We start from the raw sequence: 21,119 nt of genomic DNA, 5'->3' as shown, positions 1-21,119 counted from the left end.
CTCCTGGAGGATGACAGAGAGAGAGGAGAGAGCAACAGCGGTGGAGGAGGAGGAGGAGGAGGAGGAGGTGGTGGTGGTGGTGGTGGTGGTGGTGGAGGAGAAAGTGGTGGAGGGGTGCACAAACAAACCATAGAGAATCTTTCGTGCATCTTTGCACTGTGCTTTGACATGTCAAATCATTCATGAATATATGCTGACTGTCAATCACACATGCACAACCCACTCACCTATCCATTCTTGTGTGTGCTGCACCGTAAACTCACAACACCACAAGTCACTTAGTTTAACACACACGTATGAACATCACACACGCGCACGCACACATATGTACATATAAACACACAAGAACACACATGGCCCTGCTATGTGAAAATAAAATAAAAATAGCTCTGAATGAGGCACACTGAGAGCGCTCCTACCCAGTGTATACACATCCACAGTCCTGGACCGCTCTCCATAAAGCATAAACACACACGCCCTTGCCTCTCCCTCCCGGACGACAGAGCTCATTTGCAGTTCAAACACACACTGTGTGCCCCGAGCTCAGCCATCACCTCCTCCCAAATGTCAGCGCCGTTTACCCTGATAACACACACACACACACGCACACACACGCACACACACACACGCACACACACACACACACGCACCGTCCGCTCAATCCCCTCTTATCTGGTCCCGCAGACACTGGCAGCTTTAGAAGCCAGCGCCTATTCATCGCCTGCCTCCCGATTTCAGAGTCAGAATCAAAATAAAGGTCTGGCCAATCTCCAGCCAGGTGCCTTTTTCTCTGCTGGGGCTGCGCCATTTAAAAGTGGCCGCGTGTCTTTGCTCAAGCTCACGGTAGGGGAATCGATTCATTGTTCCGCCACAGCTGAATTTACCGGTTAGGAGGAGAGGAGAGGGCGGCGTGTGGAGTGTGTGATGAGGAATTGTGTAAAGAGAGGTCACACACACACACACACACACCTGAGGGCATATAGGTTACTGGACAACACTCTTTATTGCTTTCATTTAGCATCCCAACCCTGCATGTTTGTGATAAAGAATGACAACAAAACCGGCAAAATCACCTCTCTACAGATAACAAACCACACATCCACCTCTGCGTTCGCCAGAAATCCTTAAACTCAAGAGGTCTGTGAGGACATGTCTCTGTCAATTAAAGCAGGACCACCCAGGACACAAGCGAGACTTCCCCCCGTATAATGGCACCATTTCCCCCCTTTGCACGCGGCGTCATTCGATTAGGGCCGCCGCTCATTTGCCAGATGGATAAGGCGACGGTGGCGTGAGGGAGGTGAAACGTGCATCTCTCTCTCTCTCCTTTTCTCTTTCTCTCTCTTGTTCTCTTTCTCTCTCTCTCTCTCGATCGTGGCTCCCTCACCTGCCTGGACAAAAGAATAACTAATGCGGAGAGAGGCCCAGGTCCATGTGGCCCGCTGGACATGAGATAAGAGAGCGAGAAGGAGGGAGAGAGAGCGGGAGAGAGGGAGGAGTGACAGAGGAGAGAAGCAGGCAGCGAGAGGACGAGATAGATAAAGAGAATGAGAATGGAAAAGAATGGAGGGAGCAGAGGAGGTGAGAGGGGGGAGGGAGGGAGAGGGGCAGGAGAGTGGGAGAGAACTAGATAAAGAGTGAATGAGAATGGGAGAAAAGAGTGGAGGAAAAGGGGGAGAGAAAGATGGGCAGAGGGAGGGAGAGAAAAGGACAGAATTATCGAGAAGGACTGACAGAGAGAGAAGGCACAAAGAGAAAGAGAGAGAGAAAGAGGGAGGAAGAGAGAAAGTGATAGAGAGAGGCGTGCATGTGCATGGAGGTAGAAGAGAGAGCCAAAATAGAAATGGGAGAAAGAAGCTAAAAAAAGAAAGAAAAAGAAAAAAGGAGTCTTGTTTCTCCAGCGAGTAAATAAATAATCAATACTCATCTAAATGCAAATAGGAGCGACGGTGGAGTTTGGGGTAGGAGGAGAGGGGGTGGCTGACTCTGATGGCCAGCCTTTTTATCAACTGCCCAATTTCAGCCCCTCCACCCTCCCACCCACCCACCGAGCCCTTCTCAGACGCCAGTCCTCCACCTAATCACCATCAGTCAGCCCCAGCTTCTCCAAAGGGCCCGGGCTAAATGGGAAGGGATCACCTGAGACCTCCACCATGACCATTACCACCACCTCCACTGCCGGGGTCTTAAGACCGCCGGTCATGCTCGGCTCCCCACCGCAGCTATTCTCTCCCTCTCTCTCGGACTCTCTCTCTCTCTCTCCCGCTTTCTCGCTCTCAGTTTCTTTTTTCTTCTGCCTTTTCTCTTGTCTTTCACTTAGACCCCCCCCCTCTCCTCCATCTTCATGGAGGCCTGCCTTAGAGCCCTCCAGAGCCTTTTCTTCATTCTGGATGTCTGACGGAGAATGAACCCGCGCTGGCACATCCTCACTGAAATTACAGAGCCGGGGATGAAACTATTCCGTCTCCACTCTGCACGCATGAGAGTGTGTGTGTATGTGTGTGTGTGTGTGCATGTGTGTGTGTGATATCTTCTTTAAAAAGTCAGTGTCAGCCATCACGGCATTCCGCATCAAACCCCCTGAGCGGATGCAAATAAATAAAAGGAATAAACACATAAAGAGTCGAGATTCGCCGACTATTTGGAGAGGTGTGAGGTAGGTGGTGGTGGGGGGGTGGAGTGTTCTGCGTTAGCGAGAGGTTTTCCGACTCGGCATGTTTTTTTTTTGTTTGTTTTTTTTATCCACCAGAGCTGCTTCAGCTGGGAGAATAAAGTTGTTTTCCTCCCTTCTTTTTTCCCCCGAAAAAAAAGAACACATACACACAGAGAGAGAGAGAGAGAGAGAGAGAGAGAGAGAGAGAGAGAGAGAGAGAGAGAGAGAAAACAGAAGAAACAGTGAAACAAGCAGAAGGAGACGTGTTCTTTCAGACAGAGCTGTCGAGCCTGCTGTTTTAAAGCTCAGCACAACAACAGTCCCAACCCACACCGTAACAACTCAAGACAACATCTCCAAGACAGCTACAGCTGCTTCTGAAGGCCTCCGAAAAAAGTAGTCGGTGGGCTGCACTCTCACCGCAGTGGCTCAGAAAACATCATTATTCATAAACCAGAACTCAAAAACAAAAAAACTCAAAACAAAAACTCTTGACGATAAAATTATATAATCATCATCGCTGGACTCGAGCCCTCCAAACCCCATGAACATCAAGAGCTACAAAAAAGGTTAAATCTGGTCCTTATTGTTTTCCTTGGCCACAGTTCAACAGTAAAGCTCACTGCTATTAAAATGATTATCCGTCATTACCGCCAAACACCACCGAATTATACTGCCAGTGACGCAATTGCCACAGGCTGCCGCTGAGAAAATGATCCCCCTTCCTCTGAAAGGAGTCGAAGCCAGGCATTCTGGGTAGGCACTCGCTGCGCTCCCCTAGGCCCCAGTTAAACACAAGATCTTTGACATGAGGGAAAGGAAGAACAAAAGTGCTACTTGCCCCTATGTGATGGGATGCTGTGTGAAAATGTCAGCCTACACACACACACACACACACGCACGCACACGCACGCATCTGTGATACTCACACATAGTAACTCAATTTTACGGAGATGTAAAAAAAAAACAACAGAGTCTGTGTGGTGTCAAGGATCAAAGGACTACATTTAAAATATGAGATCTATTTTAAATGCATTTTACATTTGAAGGCCTAGCATTTAAAGAACACAAGAAAATAAGTACAGTAAGAGCTTGGAAGAGGTTGGCTAACTCCACTGGCTTTTGCATTTCTAGTACAGCCCCCAATACAGACAAAAGATAGGCTACATCTTATGGATATAAATCCCAACTGTCCCTTGACGTGGACATGCAGCCTCCACCAACGTTGTCTTAGGTGGTGACCAGATGGCGCTTTTCTCAGACAACCGCTTCAGCCAGTGTACTGACATCTTATTTCACATCCATTCCTTCTTTCACATGAGATACAAAAAAAAAGGCATTCACCACTGTGCCCTCAAACCACCCAAGTAAGAGCCTCAGTGGTAGGCAACTGGATGGTGGTGGGGTGGGGTGTGTGTGTGTGTGTGTGTGTGTGTGTGTGTGTGTGTGTGTATGTATGTGAGGCAGGGGGTCCATCTGCATTTACTGATGCCCAGTTTCCATTGAGCCCGTAACTGGCGCCTCCCCTCTGAGATGCCCGTCAAAGTTGGGGGGGAAAAATAGGGAGATGTATTCATCCCCACCTGTCATCCAACTCACATTCCATCTCATCCCTCCATCTCCATTTCTCTTTTCACTCCCTCTCTTTTTACAACCAATATTTAATATTTAGCAGAGACTTTTTGTGTGTATTTGAACATTTCTAGACTGACAGAAATGGGGGAGCGATGATTGACAGGCTGCGGACTTGACAGATGTATGGGGGGTGATTGACGGGGATGGGGGGATGGGGGTGTGGTGCACTGATGGCGAGGTGAAGCTGGGTAGGGGAAACTGACAGATTGTGCCTTTCTGGTTTCCGCACGCTAACAGAGTACCAGTGCACTAGTGGGGTGCAGTTCATGATCACTGAAGTCACCTGGAATTATATAGGTCCATGCCACATGTTTGGATTGTTTACCACAACTGCTTTGCTCAGGTCTATCAATGTAAACAGCAAAAGAAGCCAACACATAAAAGACAAACAACATTATCTTACCAATTCTGTGCATCACATACAGTACATTAGCACATTCGTCTATTTAACATTACCAGCTGGAATCAAAACATAAAAAAAACTGTAAAGATGTGATGAGCGGCAAGAAAGGACCAATTCATTGAACTGATGAAAACAACAAAATAACACTGTATTGCATTTCATTCCACTTGTTATGCCAGTGAGTAAGACAACAAGAAAACACACTGAGAGATGTGTATTCAGGGGATCTCCAGTATCATATAGGCTCTATATATAGAGGCAGAAAGAGAGCAGGACGGACGAGCAGATGAGGCAAATGCTGCTTCCCAGAGAGCACATCACCCTGAGCCTGGCCACCGTCACTCTTCACTACCAACATCCATTTGCCATCATAGCTACATGTGCTATTACTGGGACCTGCTTTAGTTCAACTATTCAGTAAAACATAGCTAGAGACTAGGAAAGTCTGCCTAAGTCAGGTTCACCCATGGTAAGTAGTATAATCATACATTTAGAGATTTAACTGTTATTATCATATGAACTAGTCATACGGAGTCCGTTTTTTTTCCTACTTAATCACCCTGTCCCAAGCCACCAGACCTGGACGGCCCCTTTATCGCTGGACGCTCCACTACTTCATCAGTGTGCGACGGTCGGCGATCTGTTACCTCTGACTCTTTATATTAAATCCTCAGCCCTTATCTGATCCCCTGCAATCCGTCCCTGACAAATTAGACATCACACGCCAGCCTTATCACAGATCACACAAGGCAGATGGCTTCTCTCACACCTAGGGCCCGGCGAGGCACAGTGTGTGTGTGTGTGTGTGTGTGTGTGTGTGTGTGTGTGTGTGTGTGTGTGTGTGTGTGACTGCACAAGAGAGCATTCAGTCTGTAACGCCCCCACTGCAGTTTGTGCAGAAAACATGTCTAGTTGTGAATTATGACTCATTTTTTGGCCACAAAAAAGGGACACAGATATAAAAAACAAATTGTAAATATGACACTGAAAATAAGCTTGGGCTGCATCATGATCCTATCATTTATGATCTATGCGGCATATATGATCAGCTTCTACAGACAGCAGCGCCTCCTTGTTTTGACCAATTCTTCATTTTAAAGAGAAACAACAAGGCACAATGCAGAAACTTAAAAAAACTACAGCAAACTAGCAAAAGAAAAACTAAAATGGACGACTACAGCTTAGATGGACTAGAGGCTGACTGACAAGCCAGGTGTGTGATCAAAGATAGAGATGTCTTACCCTCGAACTCTGTAGGGAACACTACAAAACAATGGACAGGTCAGGAAAATCGATGTGAAAGGCATGTTTCAAAATAATACTGCTCCCTATATTCAACAATGGAGTGAAATGCAGAGGAATTGACAAACTTTAATGGTGGTCAGAATGGAAACGCTACTTTAACCATTTTCACCAATGACATTTTGACATTTTCAAGTCAATTGATTGTTTCAGATCATGTCATTGTTAAGTAAACCCTATGGTCATTTCATTTCCCTTTATGCAGACTGAAAGCCACAGCCACCATCCACTGCTACTATGGAGGCAACTGTGTGAATATTCTGATAGGCATGCTACTCTTCCCATTCCTTCATTCAGTTCTGCAGCTCCCTAAGGTTAAGCAGATGACAACACCATTTCCATAGAGCAAGGAGCAGATGTCTTACCTGAGCCTTTCTGGGAGCCCTTCCTCTTCTTCAAGGCCCTCTGCAGGATCTCCTTCATGGTCACCTTCAGGCTGTCCACTGGGATCAGAGAGAAACCATGCGCCGCATTTCTGTACACATGTACACACACACACACACACACACACACACACACACACAGAAACAAACAAACACACACACACACACACACACACACACACACACACACACACACACACACACACACACACACACACGAGAGAGAGAGAGAGACAAGATAGAGATTGGAACAAAAATAAATCCCACTCCTGGTGTGAAGCACAGCACAAGGGCAATTCAGGCAGACAACCACCCATCAGCAACGCCCTCTAAGGTGAGCCAAGGTCACCAAAACATGATTAGTCATTCTGAACTCCGGGTGGTAGATCCAAGTGTCTCTCTGTGTGTGTATGTGCACGTGTGTGTGTGTGTGTGTGTGTGTGTGTGTGTGTGTGTGTGTGTGTGTTTGTGTGTGTGTACAGTACACGTGTGTGTACTGTGTATACAGATAACAGATATTACAATTTTTGTTCAAAAATATGTTTTTTTCAACCTTATATCTGATTGTAGATGATGACTTCTTCACAGCACAACAGACACCCAAGCCTTTGATGATCATAATGCAAAAACAACAGCCTTCAGTGGACAAGGGCTACTACAAGAGCTACTATTTGGCAGCTGGCTGCGTAAACAGGTCCTAGGCCAGGGCTGCTCCGCCTGAAGATGATGGAGTGGACAGAAGGAGCTCAAGCCCTCGTCCCTGACCTCTTCCCCTTTTATTCCTCTATCTGCAGATGTGCTCTGAAGACCACGGGGCGTATGGGTGAGCGGGGAATGCGGGTGGTGTGGGGTTAGGTTTATGTGTGTGTGTGTGTGTGTGTGTGTGTGTGTGTGTGTGTGTAATGTGTAGTGTGTGCGTGTGTAATGTGTGCAATCGTGCCAGTGCTTTCTTCCTCTAACCCTGCAGCGATTCTTACAATCAACAAACAAAAAAACAACCCAAGGCCACACACACACACACACACACACACGGAAGAGGAAAAAAAACAAGCACCCGCCATTCCGGTGCATAGAGCCATTGTGTCAACCCCAACCCCTGACCCAAGGCACCACGTCGACTGCTGCTGACAGCCTCAGCAGGCCGGACTTCACGTCGGAACAGAGCTGGTGGGGCAGTAGAGGGCCCAGGGCCCCTGCACCGCCTCAGAAGGGGGCCCTTATCCCTGCCTCCCTCCCTTTCTCTCTGTCTCTCTTCCTCCCTCCCTTTCTCTCTGTCTCTCTTCCTCTCTTTCTCCCTCTCCCTCCCTCTCTTTCTCTCCCTCTCCCTCCCCTTTCTTTCTCTCCCTCCCTCCCTCCCTTTCTCTCTCTCTCTATCCCTCCCTCCCTTTCTCTCTCTCTCTCTCTCTTTCTCTCTCTCCCTCTCTCCCTCCCTCCCTCCCTCTCTGTCTGTCTGTCTCTCTCCCTCCCTCCCTCCCTTTCTTTCTGTCTTTCTTTCTCCCTCTCCCTCCATCCCTCTCTTTCTCTATCTCCCTCTCCCTCCATCTTCTTTTCTCTGCGGTGCCCAGGGTTGAAGCCTGGCTCCGGGCTGGTCTCTGTTGCCACATCAGTGGGCAGCTGCTCCTGAAGGCGGCAGCTGACCCGGCGAGTGTGCCGCGCCTCAGGAAGCTGAACCTGAACCTCCAGCACTCAGGCCCGTAGAGCACAAGTGAGGGAAAAAAATAAATAGAAACACGGCCAGACTAGAGAGAGCAGACAGCTGGGTCTTCAGAGGAACTGGCCACTCTCAAGAACACAAATACACAAACTAACACAGCTATGAGCCATTCTACAGATCTTACAAACCTACAGATGACTTCATTTGAATTTAAAAATAATTTTAAAAAAAACATAACGATGACTAAAAGACTAACTAAAATGGATCTGGACCGAGGTCAGGGTTATTACATTAGGTCATGTTTGTTTTTAGTTACGCTTCTTAACAAATCTCATTAAACGCAGACAAAATTATTCAGCTCAGTGACACCTACTTACACAATACTTCATAACTACATTAGCAGATTTAGTTCTCCGTGGAAAGCAGCAGGACAGCTTTTGCCATACGTGCTTATGCTGCATTTTCCCCTCTAATGCTACGGTCTGCATCCGACACTGCTGTGTGGCTCTTTGTTGTCGCTCGCTGTTTCTGGGTCAGTGCTGACCACCAGGAGCGTCCACGCCACCGTCTCCCCACACACACACACACACACACACGCACGCACGCACGCACACACCAAACCCTCTCAGCAGGTGCGTCACTCAAATCCCCCCCCCCCCACCCCTCACCGAGAGCCAGGAACTATCTGGCACAGGCCTCTTCAAACCCAATTAGTGATTACAAATTAAGCGAGGGCCCTAAACGCTCTCGTAGACAAATTAACCAAACAGCTGATTAGTGCCCTTCCCCAGGCACAGCGTGGCAGGAATCTAATTGAAAAAGCAACACACGAAAAATAGGGGGAGGCCAAAACTAAAGAGTAATAAGAATAATAATACAAGGGAGGTAAATGCTGTGAACAACAAAAGGTTTTTTGTTTTTGTTTCCAAATGAATGAGGTTCAGACTGCTCATAAGCCATCACTTACCTGAACGTAAAGTACAGAATCCGAGTGGTACCAACGAAGGGAAACATGGGACTTGCTGAATTTGTAGGGGGGGGGGGGGGGTGAGAAATGTCTCCGAGCCCTCGGTTGGCCCCAGCACAAACCATCTCGCCTCACTGCGGTGTACCAGCGACGCCAGACACTTATGGGAACGACCCGAGATGATTTTTCCACCTCCGCCGCTGGGAGGGGAGTTTATGATTAAGGGACATTGGCGTGGGAGGGTGAGGAGGGCGTGAAGCGTGGCGCCACAAAGGTCTCAGTGTGCGCTGTGCCCGTAGCAGCAGTGGGCTCCAGCCTCTCAACGCCAACACATCGCTTGGGCACGACAGTGAGGCCCTGCTCCGCTCGATCGTTTGTTCATTCGTTCGCGTGCCGGCCAAACTGCCCTTCAATGTCAGCGCTGTTCCTGGTCGGACAGCAGAAACACTAACCAGCTTGCAACCGAAGCAGAACAGAACTGCCCACCCCAACCGCTTTCAATCGCTGCCCACGTAGGAAACGTGTAAGAGAACGTCTGAGGTATAGATCACAATGCCCAAACAAAACGAAAAAAAAAAAAAAAACAGACATCACTTGACGGAATCCATCTGGCCCATGAATCACACTGATTAACGTGATGACTGAGAGCACTGGGGGGCGATTGGCCTTTTTCAGCTAATACCACAGCACGTCTCAAATTACCCCCACCCTCAAAAACCTCCCCAACCTCTCAGACGGAGTCCTCATTTCCCCATGCACCCCCCCCCCCCCGCCTCCCGTGAAAAATTGATGGTCATTGGAAAAGCTTACAGGAAACTACAGGAAGCTGTTATCTAATCATGAAGCAATCATCTCATCATTATCAGAATATGCAAAACAAAACAAAAAATCCTACTTCAAATTCAAACAATATGCAACTGCTTGAAAAAGTAGGCAAAACCAGTTCTAGCGCTTCAATACCACCATGTGTTTCTCAAACACGTGCATGCATGCTACTGAATTCTTGGGTGGAGATCAATCTGTAAATAAAGGGGGAGTGTGTGTGTGTGTGGGTGAGGGGAGGGGGGGTTCCCATGTTTGTTTTTCACCAAACTTTTTTTTATTTTTCCCAGCCAGGGAAGCACAAATCTGCACAATTTCCCCATCCCAAAAAAAGTCCCTTGAGTAATTTCCTAATTGATGGCGGGCCTCTGAAGCCATTGTGAGCGGAGAGAGAAATGACTGCGGATTAATGAAATGGAACAGGGAGGTTTGAGGTCGACCCGTCCGCTTCTGAGTGTGTGTGACAGTGAAAGAGAGCGGACATGTGCTCTGTGTTTGTGTATTAGTGTGTGTGTGTGTGTCTCAGAGAGTCTTTGTGCCTGCACAGTGTGCGTCTGTGTACATTCCTGAAAAGTACATTATGTGCTCACTCTCAGTACTTGTTTGACAGAAGAGTACAGTACAACTGTACAGTAGATTACAGAAAGACAGTACAATAACTATTGACTGTCTGTGTGTGTGTGTGTCTGTGTGTCTGTGTGTGTGTGTCTGTGTGTGTGTGGGTCTGTGTGTGTGTGGGTCTGTGTGTGTGTGGGTCTGTGTGTGTGGGTCTGTGTGTGTGGGTCTGTGTGTGTGGGTCCGTGTGTGTGTGCGCACACACTCACATTCTCACAAACAGCGACTGCTTGGCGGCCAGGCCGGGGGAGGAGTACTTCTCGACCAGGGCCAGTGTGCTGAAGCCGAACTTGTGGATGGGCTCGTTGGAGTCCAGTGGGGGGAAGTCCGTGTCCACCTCCCCGTCGTCCTCGGCGATGTGCAGGCAGTAGGCATTCACGTTCTCGCTGCACGTGGAACAAACAAAACAGGACGATGACAGTGAGACACATACAACAAGATTAATCTCTCAACAGGGATCACGGTCAAATTCATAATCTGAAATTAAAAGACAATACTTTAACAATACAAAACACAGAAAAGTGCCTATGAACCATTATGAACCAGCAGGTCAGAAATAGAGCAATATTCTCAGAATCTCTGGGGGACTACGGCAAACACACTTGATCACAGAGATGATCAGTAAGGATCGCTAGTAATCAATTCTGGAGGATTTCCATTCTGCAGCAGCATGGAAAAGCTTAACATAATTGTGATACATAACAACTCGCTTGACCAACAGTTTTGCCACCATTGTTCGTCTCCAAATCATGCGTAGCCCTTTTGCCTGCTTGGACAGACAAAAACAGACGCTACTGCAACAACCCCCCCCCCCCCCAAAGAAAACGACCTCTACGCGACGACTCCCTCTCTCTGTGCCCCTGAATCACCTGGCTCGACTCCAAGTTTCCAAGTCAACACTACAAAAAGGGCCACGACTGCCTCGGGCCCCCACAACAAACAACGCAAACATCCAGCAGCACAAACATGGACACGATTTATGCTGTCGGGCAATTAAAGACAGGGGGCAATTACAGCGAGGGTAATTAAAATAGAGAACAGAGGGGGCACTGTTACGATGTGCCCGGCTACTGTCTGGGTATGCAGGGACTTCGATGAACGCTAGCTCTGACCCCTTCTCTCCGTGGTACCACCCAAACATGCCTCACTCGTTAGTGAGAATTGGAGTAGGCCTATTCCATGACTGTAAAGACAAAAAGAAAGCTGGACAGGCTAGAGATGAGATGAGTGGATGTGTGGATGAAATCTGTGGCCAATTATATACGATCCATGGATGCAAGTACCACAGGTTCATTTCTCTTTCTTCTCTCAGATGTTTCAACACTGAATTGCTAGACCCCAAAAGAGGACTACTCTAGCACAAAACAATGCACTTGTGAATATGCAATGAACAAAGTTTTGAGTAAATGCATTGGAAAATGTTAATTAGATAACCAAGAACATGAAAATATTCTCAAGGGCTCACTCATGTCACTGCCGATTAAATATTAGTACTCCACCACATAAATCAAATCAAATGTTAGATCTACCCTAGGGTCAAGCTGACTTTTCTGCTTTAAGTTTTCTGTGTAATTTATGCAGATACTGCTCAAAGGTCAATCATTTTGAAGTGGCTGATATTACAAGCGGAGGCAGACAAGAAACTGGCCTAATATGTTTTGTATGATAGGTTCAGCTCAATAAAGTCACGGTCATCTTCATTTGTAATTTATTAATGCAGACTCACAATTATTCAATGTCAGATAGTCCCCAGTTTTCCCCATTTTATAAAACTGGAAGTAAAAGGAGTGGTGGTGTGTGTGCATGCGTGCGTTGTGTGTGTATGTGTGTGTGTGTGCATGCGTGCATTGTGTGTGCATGTGTGTGTGTGTGCATGCGTGCATTGTGTGTGCATGTGTGTGTGTGTGCATGCGTGCGTTGTGTGTGCATGTGTGTGTGTGTGCATGCGGGCGTTGTGTGTGTATGTGTGTGTGCATGCGTGCGTTGTGTGTGCATGTGTGTGTGTGTGTGCATGCGTGCGTTGTGTGTGTATGTGTGTGTGTGTGTGCATGCGTGCGTTGTGTGTGTATGTGTGTGTGCATGCGTGCGTTGTGTGTGCATGTGTGTGTGTGTGCATGCGTGCGTTGTGTGTGTATGTGTGTGTGTGTGCATGCGTGCGTTGTGTGTGTATGTGTGTGTGTGTGTGCATGCGTGCGTTGTGTGTGTATGTGTGTGTGTGTGTGCATGCGTGCGTTGTGTGTGTATGTGTGTGTGTGTGTGCATGCGTGCGTTGTGTGTGTATGTGTGTGTGTGTGTGCATGCGTGCGTTGTGTGTGTATGTGTTTGTGCATTTCAGGTGAAGGTGTGAAGGCCTATCGTGAGCATTTGAGTGTTGTTTGCGGTCTGTATGGGTATGTATGTGAGTGTGCAGTGTGTCTGTCTGTGTGTCTGTCTGTGTGTCTGTCTGTGTGTGTGTGTGTGTGTGTGTGTGTGTGTGTGTGTGTGTGTGTGTGGGGGGGGTGGATGTGTTAAACCCAGAGAAGAAATATCTTAATTTTGCCTGACACGCTCTCGCAGGCACGGCCTGAGTGGTAGGGACTGATTGTCAGAGCGAGTGTCAGGGCCAGTGCTGAGAGACACTGGGGACAGCCTGAGGGGCTAACAGCCATCTGAGAGAGACATCTCCCTCTCTCCCTCTCCCTCTCTCTTTCCCTTTCTCGCACTCTGTCACTTTCTCCATTCCCCCACACCAACCCTCTCCCTCTCCTGCTCCTCACCCCATCCTCCTACACACTAACCCACTCTCTTGCTCTCCTTCCTCCTCCCTCCATCTCTTGACTCCCATCACTACACAACTATCTCCCACACTTCACCTTTGTGCCATCCTTCCGTCTCTGCTACAACTACCTTCCACCTCACTTTGGACACTGATGCCTTCATAATAATAGTGCAAAGATTTCACAATGAACCTGGACAATACTCCAACAACACACTCCTAATATAAAACGGCTAACTACACTATAAAGCAGTATCCTATTATATAATGATAAAATAGAACAACACTGGAAAGCAGCAGCCCATCTCATGCCCACTCCCCCCACTCCCCCTTGTGGGCTGTGGCGTGGGGGAGGAGGGCTGGCGGCAGGCGGGCTGGCTGGAGGTGGAGGCTGGCGGTGAGCTGCGGTTCCCAGCCCAAACTCCTGCCCTCTATCCCTCTATCCCTCTATCTGGGGGCTCTCTATGGCCAAGCCCTCCTGGGAGACAGAAGAGAAGAGGAGGTGGTGTGGTGGTGTGGTGTGGTGGTGTGGTGGTGGTGTGGTGGTGGTGTGGTGGTGGTGTGGTGGTGGTGTGGTGGTGGGGCCTCTCATTGCTATGCTGTTCATGTCTCACCTCAGCCGCTGACTGTCAGGGCTGCTCTTTGTTGTGCTCTCTTTGGGCCCAGCTCTCGTTGTTGTTGTTGTTGTGGTTGCTACTGCTGCCTCTTTTTCTGTGCAACCCCCCCACCCCCCCCTTTCTCTTCCTCCCTCCCGCTGACTCTATCCTTCTCTCTTCACTGCGCCCCGTCTTGCGGCGTTAACTCTATAGACTGGTCTCGGCTCCTCTCTCTCTCGCACTCGTTTTTATTACTGTATTCTCTCTCAATCTGGCAAAATTATAAATCTTCATATTGTGCCACCGAGCAGGGAGCGCATTCTTGCGCGGAGCGGTGGCCAAACCGAGGTTACTATTCAACACAGCGATGAGAGAGAGAGAGAGAGAGAGAGAGAGAGAGAGAGAGAGAGAGAGAGAGAGAGAGAGAAAGGCAGGGAAGCAAAGCTGCCTGTAAACTGAAAGGTCATGGCTAACATGGGCAGAGAAGATCGGAGGAAATCATAGACGTCCCATTCAGCAGGTGATCCGAGTCTTGAGTGCTACCTCACACAGGTTTAAGTTGGACTATAGTGAACCCAGTGACACCACACTGTCCCTGCTGCATAAAGGCACTGGTCATGCTTGTGAAGTCCTTCATTTTACAGCATCCAGAGAACAACGCAGCTAACACTGCACTGCATCAGGGAGCTGACGTGTGGGATGTGCAAGTCCATGTCAAAACATTTTACATTTTGAACACACCTTTACTCAACTTACATTAAATGCATATTTGTCAGCGTACATTCATTGTTGCCATGGACTGAACCTGGCTGGGCAGCTTCAAAAGGACTAGGTTAGATGAAGAGTGTGTGAACTCACTTGAGCTTGGGTTCCCGCCCCTCACTGGTGTACTGCCAGCAGATCAGACCAATGAGGTCGTGAACCCGTGCATTCGCCATGGTGACCACCGTCATGGGGTGCACCTTTTCTTGAACCGACTGCATCGAGAGGTAGACGTCGATTTTTTTGGTTGCTGTGGTACCTACGTGGCCCTGGAAGAAGAGAGAAGAACAAGTCAGAATACATACACTTCCACAGCACATCGATTTCAGTTATTTAAACCAAAGTCCATCCACTCTGCGGCCATAATGCAACGCTTTTTGGGCACTTATCGGGCATCTATTTCGGCAGAAATGCGCGTGCGCAAGGCTTCAGGAAACCAACCTTGCTCCAGTGGCGAGATCACAACACATGATTGGCACAATGTCTTCACAACACACCACATGATTGGCACAATGTATTGACAACACATCACTTGATTGGCTCAATGTATTCACATGTCACTGTTTTGCCAGGGAAGGGCTGGGATATGTGTAGACAACGGCGTTACAAACTAACCCCATGCATTTCTATGGAGGATTTTTTGAGTGCTGTGTCTCCTCATTAGAAAGTCTCTGTTTAAACTTGAGGAATCATTGAGAGCTTGGGCCTGTTAAAGACCACAATCAAATGTAGTGTAGAGCCCAAATAATAAATAATAAATAATAACAAATAAAGTATTGTGTAAATAAAGTACTGTGGATCATCTGACTTCAAACATTGAGCTCGAGATGGGTTGTCAGTCGCCATGTTGCAAGACAAAAAATGAAATGGCTTGTTATCCATCCATCCTTTGTGGGAGAGGGGAGAAAGTGGCAACGTGCAAGTGCGAACGAACAAAGCACGCGAGGGGGGGGAAACAGGTGCAGCAGGAGGAGAGCACAGCGCAAAGAAGATGTGACAACCTCCACCCAATCCGCAGAAATGTCTGGAGAGGAGACAAAAGGCTGCTTCTCTCTCCAGAAAGGTGTGAGAGCCCCGGGGGTGAAGCTAACGCAAGGAGGCGGAGTGGAAACTCGCTCGACACCTCTGCGCTCGCTCCACACCTCAGAGGAGGAGGAGGAAGAGGAGAGGAAGATGGAGAGGAGGAAGAAGAAGAGGGAGGAGGAGAAGAAACAAGGGATGAGAGTCTTTCATCTATGCACCCAGCCAGTGGTCACGGAAGACCACGTCAGAGAGCTTTGTTCTGTCTGCCTCTGTGTTTGTTTGTTTTTTTCTTTCCAAAATTATTTATTACTGAATCCTATTTTTCATTTGGGTGGGTATGGGGGGGGGGGGGGGTGTAGGGGGTGGTGGCGGCAGTGTTGGGAGCTTCATCAGCATGGGTGACGGTGACATAATGGGGTTTGCTGTATGCTCCATGCCTCGCGGTGACAGCAGCGATCTCTTAAACGGCCGCATTTATTGTTTTTTAATCGAGGCGGAGAGCTGGCGTTTGCCAGAGCTCCCTTCTCAGCTGACCCGCGGATAATGATGCATCCGCCGCCTCGGCGGCAGCAGCAGCAGCGCAAAACGCCAAATTATAAAGTCATTTGGAGTGCAAAGCGCCCGCTCCACCATCCAAGAGGGGGGGGGGGGGGGATCCAGCTGTTGCCACAGGGTCCGGTAGGCGCTGGCCGGCTCGCTTTGTGGCACTGTGAAAAGTGTGTGGATAATGTATTTAAGCCTTCATCATGGTTTAGCCCCCTTCACCTATGCATGGCAATAAATACTCATAAAAACAAATAGCCTGATGGGTGATTCGGCGTCTGAGCGAGACAGACCAGCAGCATATGTAATTAGTTTGTAATGCTTGTTGCGGCTCGGGCCAAATGTGGTCATGTCATATTCAAGCATTGGTCAATGCGGATACTTATGCCAAGATAAACTGGGGGCGGGCGGGCAAAGCAGCGCTACGGAGGGGTGACTGACTGGAAAAGGGGGGGGGGGGGGGCCTCCCAATCCGGGATATCTGTCAGAGAGGCTATTTCATCGGAAACCCCGCGTGGCCAGGTGGGAATATTTTCAGGGTGATGGAGAAGCAGGAAAGACGCCAGAGCAACATGAGTCTGTGAGGGGAGATTACCGCCTGACACTGATGGTCAGACGATCGGTTTCTATAAAAATGTCTAAGATTAAGATGTCTATGGAGAGAGACACAGGGAATGGGAGGAAATAGCCAAGCATCTCATTCTCGCCCTTACTGGCTACATTCTGACACAAACAGTGACTTGAATGATTAATACACACCCTGACCCTGATATATAATATAATGCCCCAAAAATGTATTTGTGCCTAAAGTGGCGAGTGGGGGTTGGAGCTTTGAAAAAGAGCCATTATTCAAAGAGAAAATGTCCCTAGTGATGGTGATAATCCACCATTTCATCAACTTCATCGTCTGAACAAGGCTGTCATCTGAACCCTAAATGTAGATACTTCCTTTACAACTAAAGGCCTTGCCGTGTTTTATATGTTCATTGTGTTAACACTACAACAGTGTTGGGAATAAATGAAGACAATTCCTCTAAGGATATCTTCAGCCACTTTAGAACTTCAAAAAGTACTTCCCCAGTTAAACTGGCACATTAATAAAATATGCTGTGATTGTGATTTGCTTAGAAGCTTTTCCAAAATAACATTCATAGAGCTTAACTCGCAAACAGAACGTCATGTAGAGGACTCATTCATTTACAGGTCATTCATAAAGAAACTAAATCTGCTCTCAAATGAACCTGAAATCTAAAATCTACCTGAAAATGTCTGTTGCTCACGTTGGTTTGTAGAGTGCGGATGGTCTCTGTCTGTCTTTCATAGCTGACCTGTGCTTGAACTTGAGCGGATTTAGCACTGCCATGGGGGAGTGACAGCTGAACACAGCCTGAGAGTATTTCCCCCTGTGAGATCAAGAGGCTCAGTTGTGAACTAATGTTCCATGGTCTTTATTTAGCACCAGTGACCAACATCACAAATTAGTCTCCTGAAAAATCCAAAATAATGCTTTCTTTGAATACGCTGGAATCTCATGTTCTATAGAAAAAAAAAGTGTTATAAATTAGGATAATTTAGCGATTTTTGGTCTTCAACACACCCTTTAACAGGCATAAAGCATGCTGCTCATAATGGATAAACCATTGCAATATTACAATGCAGGTTCAACCAAAATCATTTTTAATGTGTTTACATGCTTTTTAAATCCAATTGTCTTTCATGATTGCTTTAGGCCTTAGTACTCCCATTTTCTTGCTTGTTAATTTAAACATGCTACGCCAACCATTTTTTCCAACACTTGAGTTGCATCTGGATGGTTTTAAAACACAAAGCTTTCTGCCCTTAAACCGACATGGGCATGAACAAATTAAGTTGTCCGGTGGGTTAAAATCGGGCCTGACAACACCAACTGAACCCCTCTTTTGTGAGTCACTGTGACTGAAGAGCAGCCAGGACACACTTAGGATTAAAAATAAAACAAAAGATTGCCTGCTGATTATTATCTTGTCATCTTGACTGAGCCTTGGGCGTTTCAATCATGTCCTGAGCCCCTTTTAAGGAAGTTAGATTGTCGCTGCTAAATTCTCATCTCTGCAGCACTCCGAGCAGCCAACTCACGGAACTCTGCCCCCGCACTTGCTCTTTAATTGTATCCCTCTGTTGTAATAAAGGCCTGTGATGTAATAAAGGGCTAATGTCTCCATGGGAGCAGGACTGAGTGCGGAGAGCCTGGTGGCATGTGAATGCCTCGGCGCTCTGACAACCTGCCATTACCTCAGCAAGAGGGGAGCAAACCAAAGGTCCACCCCCACCCCCACCCCCTTCACACAACGAGAGCCTGGAGCCCTTTATAGCCAGGGCCGGCTGAGGGCCCTGCTGGAGTTCAATTTGTTATAAGCTGAGAAACCCGAAGAGTGAGCAGGCATGCAAGAGCTACATTCTCTCCACATTTGATTTTTCTTTCCTCTCCCTCCCCTCATCCTCTCCTTCCACTTAATGCAAAGGCCACTCAGGTAAATTAGAAGTTCTATTTTAAAGCTGAACATGAAAATTAGCCTCAAAGTTACACTGGCACTGAGCACAAATGTGATTATTACACTTACACAGCTACAGGCTTTTTTGTGATGCATGAATGGATAAATGGTACCAAATCAGTGTGTTCTTTTTGAACAAAGCATGAAAACTGATCACAGCACTTAAGGTCCATTTCATCCTCGCATCAACATATGAAATCATTACTGCACAAGGTCAAAGAACTGGAATATTTAAACTCATAATTACACCAAAAGGTAAAAATGTGTCAAATCGAAAAAAAAAAAAAGCTTTGTTTGGATATTCTACATCCACAACACAAACGCCTCCTGGACACAAACCCAGCGAGCGAAGAACAAATGAATGCAAAACCTTCCCATCCCCATCCTTTCCGTGCTCCACCTGTCGGCACATAAATCTCCGAAACGCCGGCCTAATTCGATCCGCATCCCGCTGCTGACACTCCGCGCCGCAAATTTCATTACGGTGACTGTACTTTTTAACTGCTGTCAGAGTCAAGCGGGGTTCATGTAAACATCGGCCCAGGGCCCGGCTAGCGCTCGCCTCCCATTACGCTCGTCTTAAATCACAGCCCCGCCATGAATCTTAATCTGCCACTGATGCTGTTAGAGGTCCGGACACACACATCACACACACACACACGCATAGAGCACGACATACACACATACACAGAGCACGACATACACACATATACACCTCACTCATCCTCCAAGCCCTCACACACACACACGCACAACAATTAACCCGACCCCAGCAATTTACAAACCGCTTTAGCTCCCACCTTTTTTATCTCCAAGGTGCTCGGAGATAAAAATATAAAAATGACAGATGGGACAGCCATGAATTGTCATTGCAGCATTATCTGGCGTTGGGTAAACACCCATGAAAAGGTCCTCGGGAGGAATCACTTCAGGTGGCACAGCAGCTCTGCCAAGTCAGCTCACTTTTTCAGGAACGTGAACAGCATCCAGCGTCACCAACAGCAAACTAAAAGTTGATGCTGCGCGCGTTGGCACATTACCTTGCCGTCGAATTTGGAGTACTCGTTGAAGGGGTTGTTGAGCTGCTGAGGACACTGCTCCAGCCGCAGGGAGAGGGTGGACTTGGTGCCCGTGCTCCGAGGCCGCTCCTTGAAGTCCTTCTTCTCAAACAGTGAGCCCAAGTCTTCCGCTGAGGACACAGGCAGACAGATACAGATGCAGAGTGACTGGAGAAACTATCAGAGATGTACCCACATTTCACAGAGCACTAAAGACACTGGAGAGTTCTGTTGTTGGACCAAATGTATTTAAGAGGATACCTGACTGGGAAGAGGATCTTTCCTTCCACTGGATATTTTTGCACTTGATCTGGTTTTGTCTCTCCTTCCTCAGTCGTTCCAGCCTTTGAGCTAAAATATGAAGACACCAATATTACTGAACAGTAGAGAATCACAGGGAACACAGGCGGTCCCATGATCACAACATTATAGCATATAGATCATGCTTAGACCTCTGGATACCATTGAAGCTGTAAGGTCCAGTACTACTTACCAGGGGTCAGTGAGACTGTGTTTAAGACTGTAAGATACTAACACATAAATACAAACCGCATTACTATATTTTACTACTGATACTGTTTTTCTAGATCATGATGAGTTTAAACAAATAATTACCAAAGGACAGACAAATAAAGAAAGAAAGAAAAAATAAATAAAAATAAAACTATAATCGCTTCCAAGTCAAATGTTTTAAAACAGTGCTGTGGGTATACAAACCCGACATTTTAATTACTTAAACTTTTAAAACAGTGGCGATCGACATATGATAGCCGTTTTCCGCCAACACAAACCTTCAAACCACAAAATTTAGCCTGGATTTCAATTTCTGGGGCTGGTATTGACCATCCCTCAGAACAGCGTGCTGCCGTTTGCCATCTCTTTAGGAGCGGCGTCAGCACCTGTCTGACATGCCACCCAATCGCTTGGATGGATATGTGGCGAGGGCTATCAGCAACATCACGCGTCACAAATCGCTTCGCCCATAGTTTATGGCACTATCCGTCAAATGAGCATCACGCCAGGCTGAGTGATGGTGTCACAGGAGCTACTATGTCAGCAAATCCACCTCAGTAAGAAGACACTGACCAATCCAGCCCAGCAGATTCCGACCCCTGCGTTAGATGCTAAAGTGTAAGCATATCTGACCATCACTCAATATACCGGTGTCAGTCGTAATTATGTGCCTGGCAAATTTAAAAGGTTGAGTCCACTTTCCAACAGTGACATGTACACCAAAGGCTTCTCTAGGACACAAAGAATGCTTAATCTCTATGTCACTCTACACAATGCAAAGCCAAGGAAAGATGAATTTGTTGAAATGCTACCAAGACAAAAATGATGACCGTTTCATTTGGCATTTTTAATGCATTATCCATCTCTCATTTTCAAGTGGGTTACACTGTAAAATGTTAAGCAT

At 47.3% G+C, this 21,119-nt stretch overlaps 1 protein-coding gene across 5 annotated transcripts in view; it reads right to left on the bottom strand.

Moving 5' to 3' along the window:
• The window catches only part of mapkap1 (MAPK associated protein 1), a 38,313-nt gene that overhangs the window by 11,553 nt on the left and 5,641 nt on the right, over positions 1-21,119 (bottom strand). For all 5 annotated transcript variants that reach the window (XM_076284844.1, XM_076284848.1, XM_076284847.1 and 2 more), the window contains 5 exons: positions 19,964-20,053; positions 19,685-19,833; positions 14,644-14,816; positions 10,644-10,820; positions 6,359-6,468 (listed from right to left, as the gene is read on the bottom strand). In XM_076284844.1, the coding sequence (XP_076140959.1) occupies positions 6,359-6,468; positions 10,644-10,820; positions 14,644-14,816; positions 19,685-19,833; positions 19,964-20,053 (699 nt within the window). The remainder of the gene's footprint in view (positions 1-6,358; positions 6,469-10,643; positions 10,821-14,643; positions 14,817-19,684; positions 19,834-19,963; positions 20,054-21,119) is intronic.

This window comes from Alosa pseudoharengus, unplaced genomic scaffold (genome assembly GCF_046254945.1).
Source record: "Alosa pseudoharengus isolate Yale_2024_CS ecotype anadromous, Long Island Sound unplaced genomic scaffold, YU_APseudo_1.1 YU_APseudo_1.1_scf_14, whole genome shotgun sequence".
NCBI lineage: Eukaryota > Metazoa > Chordata > Actinopteri > Clupeiformes > Clupeidae > Alosa > Alosa pseudoharengus.
This window is presented reverse-complemented; position numbering and strand designations above follow the sequence as displayed.